Source organism: Thunnus albacares, chromosome 14, assembly GCF_914725855.1.
Source record: "Thunnus albacares chromosome 14, fThuAlb1.1, whole genome shotgun sequence".
NCBI classification, from domain to species: domain Eukaryota; kingdom Metazoa; phylum Chordata; class Actinopteri; order Scombriformes; family Scombridae; genus Thunnus; species Thunnus albacares.
The window spans coordinates 381204-394530 of record NC_058119.1 but is presented as its reverse complement, the minus strand read 5'-3'; the positions used below and the strand labels follow the sequence as shown (position 1 = coordinate 394530).

At 37.9% G+C, this 13327-nt stretch overlaps 1 protein-coding gene across 2 annotated transcripts in view; it reads left to right on the top strand.

Moving 5' to 3' along the window:
• piezo1 (piezo-type mechanosensitive ion channel component 1) overlaps positions 1-13327 on the top strand; it is a 171888-nt gene that overhangs the window by 119010 nt on the left and 39551 nt on the right. For both annotated transcript variants that reach the window (XM_044372289.1, XM_044372287.1), the window contains exons 27-37: positions 636-801; positions 1248-1337; positions 5718-5800; positions 6440-6508; positions 6667-6767; positions 7195-7339; positions 10429-10503; positions 10914-11086; positions 11192-11301; positions 11397-11573; positions 11861-12119. In XM_044372289.1, the coding sequence (XP_044228224.1) occupies positions 636-801; positions 1248-1337; positions 5718-5800; positions 6440-6508; positions 6667-6767; positions 7195-7339; positions 10429-10503; positions 10914-11086; positions 11192-11301; positions 11397-11573; positions 11861-12119 (1448 nt within the window). The remainder of the gene's footprint in view (positions 1-635; positions 802-1247; positions 1338-5717; positions 5801-6439; positions 6509-6666; positions 6768-7194; positions 7340-10428; positions 10504-10913; positions 11087-11191; positions 11302-11396; positions 11574-11860; positions 12120-13327) is intronic.

Genomic DNA, 13327 nt, shown 5'->3' with positions numbered 1-13327 from the left:
ATTCTGCTAAGAAGAATTGCATTGCTTGGTGGAAGAATGATTATTGTTATCAATAAATTATTGCATTTTGTGTTGTTGTGTGTTTATTTCATGAAACTTTGCCAGGTGTATGTACTAACCATTTTATAAAAGTAATAAGGTACAAAAGGCTGTGGTTTACAGTGATTTTAGAACAGCTAAGAGGGTTTTAGGTGCTCCTTGTCATGCCTAACAATGTCCCTTAGCTGTTTTAAAATCTCTGTAAACCATGGCCTCCTGTGGCTTATTGCTTAAATAATAGTACATGAGGAAGAGAATCTGTATAGTATCAAAAATAATGTAATATTACATAATGTTTTATACTGTATATGCTTAGTTTGTGAAGGACACATGATTTGGTATTAAACAGTACAAGAAATTTAAAAAATAGAATACCCCCTTTCTAGTTTGGAACTGGATCTTTCAATATTACATGACTTTTTTATCCATAGATATGACTGCTAATATACACGCCTTTCAAGTAGCAGTATTGCACATTTCACATGATATTTTATCAGAAAGTCACACCTGACAGAAGCAGTGACAGACTGTTGCCCTTTTATCTTGGTGTGGTTCATTATGTTTTTTGTTTTGTTTTGTTTGTTTTTACCTGACAGCAAATGTAGTGAGTGACAAGACGTGTAGTCTCCCAGTAGAGGAAGCCGGGATCATCTGGGACAGTATCTGTTTTCTCTTCCTGTTGCTGCAGAGGAGGGTCTTCCTCAGTTTCTACTTCCTGCATGTTAGGGCAGAGCTGCAAGCTTCTGCCAAACAGGCCTCGAGGTAAGTCACAATGTACTGAACGAAGAAAATAGGCCCGTAGGAATGTTGTAGAGAGATAGAACCAAAACTCAATTATTTATTAATTATTAATTATTATCTCATCAAGACCTACAAATCATATGCTAGTCCACAATATGCCCATCAAAGTATGACTTTGCGCCAATTTTGGACCCCCAAGAAACGCTATCTCCTCCTAGGGCATTAATGGTATTGGCGTTGAATACATGACTTATGACACTGCGAGACAAAAGTTGTTAAAAACTTTGTAACAACAGTTTAGATATTATAAGCCCTGAAATAAAAAATTGGCCCTGTTGATAGAAGCAAGATGTGGCAGAAGATCCTGAATGTACAGACTAATAATTCAATACATTGTATTTGTCAATTGAAATGAAGTTGCTACGGATTTTGCCTTCCCAGTGATGCCATCTATTCCTTCCTTCCAGGGGGTTTGAGCTCTTCAGAGCCAGTATTGTGAAGAACATTAAGTTCCACCAACAAGCTGAGAGGAAATCTCTGTCACAGCTCAAGAGATCGTAAGTGTTCACAGTACAGTGCAGCAGGTATAAAATGCAGCATGTGAAATTTGCTTTTGTGAGTAGCTTTGTAATGGTGCATCAAAGAGCAAGTAGGAATAGAAATGCTTAAAAATGGAGTGTTGTACATTGAGTTACCTTGTGGGACAGCTGTGGCTCAAGAGGTAGAGTGGGTTGTCTACTAATCAGAGGGTCGGTGGTTTGAAGGTCCTTAGGCAAGATTCTGAACCCCAAATTGCTCCTGATGACTGGACCATTGGTCTTTGACTGTGTGTGTGAATGGGTGAGTGAGCATTGGAAACATTTATAAAAAGCTTTGGATTAAAAAAAACGCTATATCACTTCTGATGAGCAAGTTGGCACCTTGCATGGCAGCCTCTGCCATCAGTGTATGAATGTGTGTGTGAACGGTTGAATGTTGGCATGTTTTGGAAAGTGCTTTGAGTGGTCGCTAGACTAGAAAAGTGCGATTTAAATCGAGCCCATTTACCAATGCGGTCCATTTACCTTTAACACTGGCTAATAACAGGTGAAAGTTACTGGACCCTGACTGATATATAGTCAGAACAATATTATTGGTAGATATTTGCTTATCATAGATACACTATATGGCCAGAGGTATATGGACACCTGAACATATGTGATAGTTGAAGATGTGATTCCAACAGGCTTTCCACTAGATGTTGGAACCTGTCTGCAGAGATTTGCTCCCACAGTCAGTTAGTGCACTGACTGGTATAAAGATGGTGGTGTCAGTTGGTCCATCTATCTGTCTAGATGTTGGTCCAGTGGGTTTCAGAGAAAATATTGTCCTGCTCTGTTCCTCATTCTTTCTTTCTTTCCTTCCACCCTGTCTGCTTTCTGCCTGTCCTTCCTTTCTTATTTCTCTCCTAAAATTATCCGAAAACTTTTAAATCCCCCAAAACTGGAGATACAAGGCTATCATGTGATAGTGAACTAAACTCTACACACTCCTCTGAGAAAGCTTCCCACCAGATGCTGTAACCTGGCAGGGATTTGCTCTCTGCATTCAGAGGCACAATACCATTAGTGAGGTGGGTCACTGATATTGGTGATAACTGGCTTACAGTCAGTGTTCTAGTTCATCCCAAAGGTTTTGGATGAGGTTGAGGTCAGCCACTCCTCTTCCACTACAGACTGGAAAAAACATTTCTTCATGGAGCATCTTGGAGAACTTGCCACAGTTGTTCTATGGATATAGGCTGTCTCAGTTGCTTCTGTCTCTTGATGTAATCCAATACTGATTCCATGATGTTGAGATTGGGGCTCTGTGGGGGCCTTGCCATACCATCATTGTCAGAATATTGTCAATATAAGAATATGGTGTTATTGCAGAATAAATTTGGGACTGATCAAACACCTTTCTGATGGTATTGCATAATTGAAAGTGCCACAAACTTACCGTATATTTAGCCCTTATTCTCCTAAAGACAAGTTTAATAATTCTGTCTATACTTTACTTTTACTAAATTTGACTTATTTTAAATATTGTTTTGTTTTATAGTGTTTAGCTGCAAACTGTTTTCTCTCAGCATATATTGTTGTCTCAACTCTCTATTGTATTGTCTCTATTGTACGTTAATGTATAAAATAATCACTGGATGTTAGTTTTTTACTCTCTGGTTCATCCTCAAACATAATATAAGATGCCAACCAAATTACATTTGTGGACTGGACAACCTAGTCTCACATTAAAATGTATAATAGCTACGTTGGTCCACAGCACAAAATGTAATAGTTTTACAGTAACGGCTCTAAAATTGCGAGATGCCGACATTTTTTTGGCCTATTATTTTCTATTGGCCTGCATCCACGTCACGTGACTATCAAATTTCTGTCTGTGAAAACATTTTTTTTAAATGGCTGACATTCCTTTTTATTCTCAGTGGAAAATGCAACATTTTAAGATAGTTTTGGCATTAAATTGCGTTTTGATAACATTTCTAGCAAGAAACGTGCATTTTATTTTCATAATCTTCGTTCAGTGAATGTATATGATGTGTAGTTTGTCAGTTATTACAAAGATTTTTGCAGGCCTTTTATTGTTGCTAGGGTGGCTGCTATGGACACTGCTATCACTGACACCATGTGGTTGAATGTTGTTTGAATCATTGCTTTTGTGTTATGTAGTTATCTGAGGTGTATTTGTGTTATTTTATGTTTGATGATGTTTTTCAATAAAAAATGTAGATTTTAGAGCACCCTAGTGACAAATTGAATCTGAAATCCAGAATTTGAAGCTTTGTGTTTGGCTGACCAGAGGACCCGCCCTCACTGTCACCATGTTAAGGTTTTCTTTTAATGATATCTTTATCTTTAACTTTTCTCAACACAAAACATGTATGTGTCCAACAATATGATACGGTAATGTTATGGTCATCAGTTTTAATTATTTCCTCTTCAGTTCTAAAAAATCTTTACTTTTTCTTAACATGGATAATCTAGATACAGTGTAATTACTAGTTCGGCTGTACTAGATATTTGATATATATAGAGATAGATGTATTGATGTTCAGTAGATATATCGTTTTACCAGAAGAAATACAATTGTGGTGCTCATTTGTATCAGGCTACATGGTGCAGCTCTAGGGAATAGTAGTTTTTAAAAAATATATTAGGTTTTCCTAGGATTGGAGTTTGTAAATACTGAATTCAGAGTATACTGAGGAGTTTAAGAGGATGGTAAAACATTTGTGTAATCAGATTTTAGATATTGTTAAATTGTTAAATGGGTGAAGATTAATTTTAACCACATTTTACCCATATCTGACATGAATGAAGCTTTTTGTTTGTTTATTTTTCTTTTTCAGTGGAAATAGTGATCAAAATGAGTCACCTTCAGAGATTACAATACTGCTGTCAATCTAGGGCTACAGGCATTACTACAGGCTTGGAGGAAGGCCTGAAGTGCTTGGGTTAGGGTTAGGGTGAGGGCTGAAAAGACCAACCTGTTCTCATTCCCAGGTTGTCAAATACCAACACATGCATAGGCCACTATTAACACAACCCTGGAGATTTTTTTATCCTTATGATTGCTGGTGTTGGGATTTTATGTCAGCGTGACATAGCCCATTCAATCAGAATCTCTTTTATTAGCCAATGCAAACATACAAAGAATATGTCTTGTCGTTTGCTCCCAAAAAACGCAACACAAGTAAGGCAATAATAATAATAATAATAATAATAATAATAATAATATGAACAAAGTAATATTAAGATAGAATAGTAATAGTCTTGACAATATAAAACTTGAAATGAAATATTGACTTAACAAAGGAAATATGGACCAGGCTATGGACAAAGAAATGAAGTGTATATATATGTGAGAGTGACAAGTGCAGGGATGGGAAATAAATGTAAAGTCCAGTTTGATAACCCTGTTGAGTGAAGCCCACCAACGGCAGACAACCCAAAACAGTAGTCAAATGCACCAAGTCCAGCCACAACACAATGCCCCTCTGTAGCCTACTGCTATCAAAAACTGACAAAAAAAACTTTATCCCTCAGAATTGAAGGAGAAATAATAAAACTGATGGTCTTAGCATTAACCTATTGTGTTGTTGAGTTATCAAGGACACTTTTGTGTTTTTGTGTTGAGAAATGTTAAAGATATCACCGAAAGAAAACCTCAACATGGTGACAATGAGGATAATACTTCCAGGCAGTTCTCCGGTCAGCCAATTGCAAAGCTTCAAATTCTGGATTTCAAAATCATTTCATTCCTGGGGCAAATCTGTTTTTTATTGAAAGAACATCATCAAACAGTTACATAAAATAACACAAATAACATAGCAGCTCAAATAACTAAACAATGAAAAAACAATGATTCAAACAACATGGAAATACGTGGTTTCAGCAATAAAAGCATCCATAGCAACCACCTGGTAGAAAGCCTGAAAAAGTCTCTGTAATAATTGACAAACTAAACATCATTTACATTAACACAATGCACATTTCTCACTAGAAATGTTATCAAAATGCAATTTAATTCTGAAACTTAAAATGTTGCCTTTTCCACTAGAATAAAAGCAATGTCAGCAATTTTTGTTTGTTTTTGCAGACAGAAACGTGATGTGGATGCAAGCCAAAAGAAAAGAATAGGCCAAGAAAACATAGGCATCTCACAATTTTATTCACATTATTGTGAAACTATTACATTGTGAACTGTGGACCAATATAGCTATTACACATTTTGAGGTGAGACTGGGCTGGGACTGGATCTGGCACCTGACCTAAATATATTATAGGCAAACATCCAACAGGTGTTGAATGTGTGGCGTTACATTAGCCCAAATTAATTCCATTCTTCTGTCTCCTCTCCTCCTGTCTTCTCTCTTCCTTCATGTCACCTTCTCTCAGGATGGAGAGAATTCGCTCCAAGCAGCAGAAGTACAGAGATGGACACAAAACAATTGAAAAATCCAACGAGAATCAAACTGCCGGTAGGACTCACTGGGTTACTGGAAAAATATTGGGTAAACTGTTACAGTCAGTAAACATTTCACAGGTACTTCTTTGTTGGTCCACTGACTGTGGGACAAAAAGATGATGATAAATAAGTAAGTCAGTTGGTCCATCTGTCTGTCCAGACTCTAGTCTAGCAGGAGTATTGTACTTTTATTTTTTACTTTGTAGATAGTATTTTGCATTCAACATGATAAAAGCTAACAAAATAACAGATATCAGCTTTCTTTTTTGCTTCTTCGCTTCCTTCCTCCTATTACTAATTCTGTCTTTCCTTTCATACTGTCTGTCCTTCATTTCTTATTTATTTCCTCAAATGATTTCAAAACATGAAAATCCCCAAAAGTGGAGAGACAAGAATTTCACATTACAGTAAACTAAACTGTACTAAGGAGTACCACTCATTGATAGCTTTTACTTAAAGCTTCATGAAGACTCACAACCCTGACATATTGATTTATTTTTCTTGAAACCACTTTGCAAGCTTGGAAAGTTTTTGAAAGGTGCTATACAAATAAAATTAGCATTGCTAATGTTATTGGCATTATGCCCATAAAGGTTACATTCACGTAACTAAGATTAGCAAAACCATCAGCATGTTTGTCCTTGTTTCCCAGAAACCCATACAGACCAGAAGATGTCCAGGAAGAAAAAGTGGTATCAACCATGGTTGGACCATGCAACAGGTATGACAAATACTCCAGTTAAACTTGGACTACCATGGGGACTGCCACTGTTTGGTGAAAAACAGACTGTATGAATGAAGTTGTCCTTATGATCTAATTTAAGATGATCTCTATATAGTGATTTGGAGGAGGTTGTAATGTGTTTCTTCTACTCATAGTGCTCCACTCAGGAGAGTACTACCTGTTTGAATCAGACAGTGAGGATGAAGAGGAGCTGCAGTCTGAAGAACAGAAACCTCAAAAACAGACTGCCTGTCAGGTCAGACACCCAACTGCTATAACAACAACTCACAAAATACTGAAATACTGTATATAGTCAATCAATATACTAATAACTCTATGGGGGCCTTATATTGATATATTTGTAATCATACATGCCAAGTTACAGTTTACTCACCAGCTATGTTGTAGTGTAGCAGTGGGGCAACGACATGATCAGAGACTGGTTTAGCTAAGTCCAATCCCAGATCTAATGCTGCAGTAGACAGTATTGTAAAGCTTTGTCCAGGGGAGTCACATATTCACAATATCTGATTTTAAACTGATGACTTATATTATAAACTACATATATGGTAGTTGTAGTTGTTGTATCCAAATGTTTTCTTACTGTTAACATGTAGTGCTGAAATTCTAATATACATGTGCTGATTGTGTTGCTGTATGATTCTTGTTTTTCTCTCTCTCAGTTGGCATACCAGGCGTGGGTCACCAGTGTGAAAACAGCTCTGAGAGAACGTCAGAGACGCCAGAGACAGTTGAGGAGGATTGAGAGAAAAGAGAAAGAGAGAGAAGAACAAATATCTTCACAACAGGAGTCTTATTCTGTGATAGGTTAGATATTTTCAAATCCTTTTTACTATCAGGGATGTCAGAGCAGATGCTAAGACACAGTGAGGACATAAATTGGAGGAGATGATGTGCACGTTTCCTTCAGCATGCTCACCATCTGAATTTGATGGTACAAATAGGTTAACAGTTAATATGACCAAAGTCTGTAAGGTCTCAGTCCACAAGTACAGAGGGTGGACATTTGGATTTAGCTATATGGTTTTGTCTTAATGGCAAGGCTTAGTTTAAATATGAGCTGTTAATGAGCTGACTGACACTTTTAGCATCATCTTTATGTATGTTTATTTTTTGTATTAACATATCATTAATGTGATCAGCAGGTTTAAATATCCTCCCCTTAGTGATAAGGGGGCCAGGTAAGTGAGCTTAATGAAAGATAACAGGTAGATAAGGTAAAAATAGTGACATGTGGGCTAAGTAAGTAAGGAGAGCGGAAAGTAAATTAGGTTAGTGACATTGCAGGTAACAGATTGATAAGTCTATAATTAGACCTCTAGAACAGGTAGACAGGATAGAGTAATGTTAACACCACTGCTTAGCAGGTGGGACACTAGGGTTGAATTGCAGTCAGGGAACGTGGATGGCAACCAATGGCTAGCTAAGTAAGGAGAGTTAAAGGTAAACTTATGTTAGTGGTATAGCTAGAACTTTTGAACAGTAACACACTCCCATAACATATGTAAATATGATCCTATATCAGACGAGCATTGACAAGCATGATCTTTGGTTAATGTTTTCAAGACTTCAGCTTTATTTAAACATGTTTATAACTGGAGGAGAGCGGTCTATGACTGTATCCAGAACTATGTAAAGTCACCACCAATCACTATACAAATGTCCTCTAATTGAGCAATGTGAGTTTTAATTTCATGAAACACAGTCCCATCTGAGTTAGGTGGGGCATATACATTTATAAAAGTTATTTGTTTATTCAGCAGAGACCCTATAGAAATTACATATCTCCCAAAAGCATCTGCAATGCTGGTTGACACTATAAAATTCTGATTTTTATGAAATAATGTTGCTACTCCTCTACTTTTGGTGCTATAATTACTGAAAGTAATATGACCAATCCAGTCCCTTTTTAATTTACTAACTTCAAGTTGGGAGAGATGAGTCTCTTGCAGAAATAAAACATTACAATTTTTACTTTTAGCAAAATTCATTATGTTCTTTCTTTTGATAGGATTTTTAATTTATTTAATATTCCATGTCACAAGACTAAGTTTATAAATGTTTCACATATTGTAAAACAGATCTATGGACACCACCACTAACTCTTGACCAACCCATGACACAACACGAAAAACACAGAGAGAAATAATTAAAAAGGAAAAATAACAAAATAACATACATAAGCCTCATAATAAATTAATGCATGAGGCCTGGTCCTCCACCTCTTCTCTAGCTACAATTTAAAAAAAATTATGATTATACAAAAAATAAAAAAAGGAAATAGGAAAGAGAAGTATTTGGGCATCAGACACAAAGTGAAATACTTCTGCTTTATACATACTACACCGGAGTTTACAGCATTAAAGATGATTTAACAGTATTTCACATGTATAGTTGTCATAATTACAGACCTGCAGGGGCAAAGCTATTCTACAGTACCTTTTCCTGTAGTTGGTATGAAGACTCCTGATATGAAGAGTCCAAGAATTCATGTTACCTAGATCAAGGTCCTTTAGGTGTTATTCCTGTGGTGTTAGACGTGGGACTTTGAGCATTGCATCGTCCAGCCATCCAGACTGGAGCTGTCTGCATTTTTTGGGAACCTGAATGTCCTGGATAGGAACAGCATGATGCTGCCCAGGATGAAAACTTTTAGTTTGGATGGATAGGTTACATAAGATTTCACCTGTTTTTGTTTTAGCTCTCTCCTTATAGATGTATAGGTGTGTCTGTCCTGCATCAGCTTTTGTGACTGGTCATGGTTGAAGGAAATTCTTTGCCCATGATAAGACAATTCCTTTATACCCCAAGTGGCCTTATGTACTTTATGTTTCATGTCCCACTGCAGATATCGGACAATGTTAGACCAAGGGGTCGCTCCCTCTGTCAGAGACCGAGTAACCAGAGAACAATGAGCTTGCACAATTTTTAGACCATCAGATGCGATGCTAAATTTATCAGTAATTTTTTTTTTGTTTGTTTTTGTTTTCAAGAAAACAATTATGTCCTTTATTTCACTCGCTTCTTTCACCCTGTAAATTCTCACGTTCAATGGGTGTGATTTATTTTCTAAATATTACACTCAATCTTCCAGTTTGGTCTGCTGTTACATCAGGGTGGTTATGGTTTGGGTTGTCTTCCACCGGGTTTATTCTTTTTTCTACTTCTTCCACATGGGATGCCATGGACTTTAGCTCGAATGCCAAACTTTTTCACCTCTCTCTGTAGATCAGTATGTCTTTCCTTATTTCTCCTCGGAAGTCTTCTGTAAAACCACTGATTTGACCAGACATTTCTGTTTTTAACTCGTTCAGCATTTTCCAGATAGACTCCTCCATTGTCTGTTTCCCACGGTGTCCATCGGTTTTAGATATGTAGTTGCAGGTTTATGATACTGCTCCAGATGTCAGATTCATACCACACAGGGTAGCAAACTATCGTCAGATATAGTTTGTGGTCGTTTGATTGTGAAAATCCTATGATTATCCCCTTGATATTATAATATTTGAGGGCACTTCACAGCCACATTCCTTGTGCAGCCACTGGAAGGAGAATTAACTGTAGAATGTGTTAGTTACATAGCTAGACTTGGAGGCAGGTTACAGCTAGATAAGTTAGATGGAAGACTAGTGTTAGAATTCCATTCAGGGAGTGTGAGTGGAAACAGTTGGCTGACAGACAAGTGACAAAGACAGTGACAAGTGGATTACTGAAGTGAGGAGAATGAAAGGTAGATTAGGTTAGGGTAGCTATCCAAGGAATTAATGTAAATCAACGTAAGGTACTCTGCAGTGATGGAAACATGATTGTGTGTGTGTGTTTGTGTGTGTGTGTGTGTGTGTGTGTCTGTGTGTGTGTGTGTCTGTCTGTCTGTCTGTGTGTCTGTGTGTGCATAGGTTGTGGGGACAATGATGTGTTTGAGGACTCTGTAATCCAGGAGGAGGTGGAGGAGCCAGAGGAGAAGCAATCGGGTAGGCTCACATTTTCTTTGCCTCTTCCACGTTTCACCAGGAGAAAATGCTTCCCAGCACACTGCTGTGTCCACACATAGTGTGTTGTTGTGTATGTATCAAGTCTACAGTATGTAGTGAATGAGGGGCTTCCTCTTGTGTTTGTGGTTAGTTATTGTGATCATGGTAGTACCTAAATTTAAAACTATATAAGTGCAACAGGGCATGTAATAAGAGTCTAAACAGCTAAATAGAGTATATTTATTTAGATATAAGATAGCCAGTACAATCAGTCTTAAGACTGAGTCCATTCAGTAAGGCTCCCGAATATATTAGCTTAGGATAGCCCTATTCATTAGCCGACTGCAGGGCGGCTTACTGTATCTCCTACTCTCCCGTTTCTCTTCCTGTCTCTTGTCTGTGTGCTGCAGGTCACGGTGAGATGGTCCAGAGGATCTTGGATATCCTGCGCTTCTTATGGGCCATAGTTCTGGCGATGATAGATGGACTAACTCAGTGGCTTAATCTGCTGACTAAACAGTACAGAGAGACATCTACTGTTCTGTGCAATGAACGCTACTACATCATACACAAGATACAGCAGGTAAACACAACATGGAGATTTTTGTTAAGCAGAAACTCAGCTTTGGAATTGAACACTCAGCACAGACACACACACTCTAACTTGGGTCAGTCTTCTTCTGAGCAGCATCATACAACAGCAGACTCCACAGATGACCAGTTATCTCAGGGCAGTGAGAATCCCACACTGGAGACCTGTTTGGATGAGACTGATGCAGAAAACTCCACCAGATACAGGTTTGTGTGGAAAAGAGTGTTGTTGTTGTTTGTTACTCAGTTTCTATGTATTTTGTATTTTTATGTGCGTTTGTGTTTTTCATTCACTCTCTCAGCTGCCTGGAAGTGGATAGCAGGAGTATAACAAGCCGTTCTACCCCCAGGCCAAAGCTAAACAGCACTGGGAACCTCTTGAGTCAGGAACCCCCACCCAGCAGCACGGAGATCATACCAGACCCATCCCAGCAACAACACAGACACTCCAGAACAGCCAGTGAGCTACTGGGAGACAGGTAGACACACTGAACACTGAAGGCCAACAATGATCCATAGTTTACAGTGGCTACTGGTTTCATTGACCACCTCATGTTCACAAAGCACTTTGTGTCTAGCAGCAATAATACCACAATTCTTGCAAAGGGGATGTGTGGGTTATGACTGTGTTAAAGGGATACTATAATTTATCACAACTTGAGTTTTATTTTCATATTTTCTCGTCATTGGTTCTATCAGTTATTGAAAGACTGGTGATGAATACAAATTCATGAATAAATGAACTTTTCCCCTTCTCTCTCTGCAGGCAGTTCTTCTCTGAGGAGCTAGAACAGAGCAGAGAGTTCTACAACAACCAGAACCGTCTGCTGAAGCTGCTGTTTGCCATGTACAACCTGCTGGCAGCCAACTCAGAGCTAGTTTGCTATTTCATCATAGTGTTAAACAATGTGGTCAGTGCCTCTGTGATATCACTGGTCCTGCCCATAATGGTCTTCCTATGGGCTATGTTGGCTGTCCCAAGACCAACCAAGAAGTTCTGGATGACTGCCATAGTCTACACAGAGGTACAAACACTTAAAGAGACACAGATATAAACCATAAACTATTACATGTAGATGAGGGGAAAGGTGTATTAGTATTCATATTGTTTACAGTTTTTCTCAGGTGCTTTGATACATTTCTCAGATCAGAATTGAAATTCCCCAAACTACTTGTTCAACCTCCACATCATCTAGTCACTTGCACATTATAAAAGCAATTTCTCATTCTTTTAAACAAATATCAAATTTGCACATTCATGCAAATGATTAGGTACAATTGTCTGCTGTTTCCTACATTATCAATTGCTTATGTCATGTTGATCAGAATATATTATACTGGTTCTCTGTGGAATAGTCTTATACCCCCACCACCATAACCAACAAAATATCTAGGCGTTAGTTCATTGTTTAAGTCATCACATGCAAAATGGTCGAACCATTTGTCATAATCTGTCAAGTGTATTTTCTATACATTTCTATAACTTTTTTGTAAATGTGTCCTGAATTGATGAATTGAAGGTGATCTGACTTTCACTAATGAAGAGGAAGTGTTAGATCAACCGGTGATCAACCAGTTCTCTATGTGAAATAGCTCAGAGGTGCATCCCATGAACCTTCAATTGGCAAGCACATATGGACAGAGCACAGTGGAAGAACAAGGAAATGAACAGGGTCAACAGCTGGAGGGTCAACAGAAAGAAGAGGAGTAAAGCTGCGTGGTGGAAGGGTAGTGTTGGGCCGTGGCTACAAGTTTGGCTATCAGCAATAATAAATGATTATCAAAGATAATCATTAATTATTAAAATCAATAAGATTATTAATAAGAATTAATAATAACGGGCACCACCCTGGAGTCAGGGAAAAAGATAGCCGATTCAGTCTCAAAGTGTACTAATCTATCAGTTTGGAACTTTGATTAATAATTAACTTAATAACTATAAACAAAATTACCATATCAATAGCTAGATAAGGTTGAAGGATTTTGGAGTTCTTTGCAGAGCAGAGGTTGGCAAAACTCATTCTTGTGCAATATTAAAACAGACAGCAGGTATATCCAAAAGCATTTATTTAACAAACAGGTAAAAGAGCAAAACACACAATACGAGTCTAGCTAAGTATACCTATATACAAGTGTGAGTGTGTATGTGTGTGTGTGTGTATGTGTGTGAGGAAGACAATGGCAAGATGGCTTAAGTCACCTGGTGACTGAGCACATGGCATGCCAACAATTT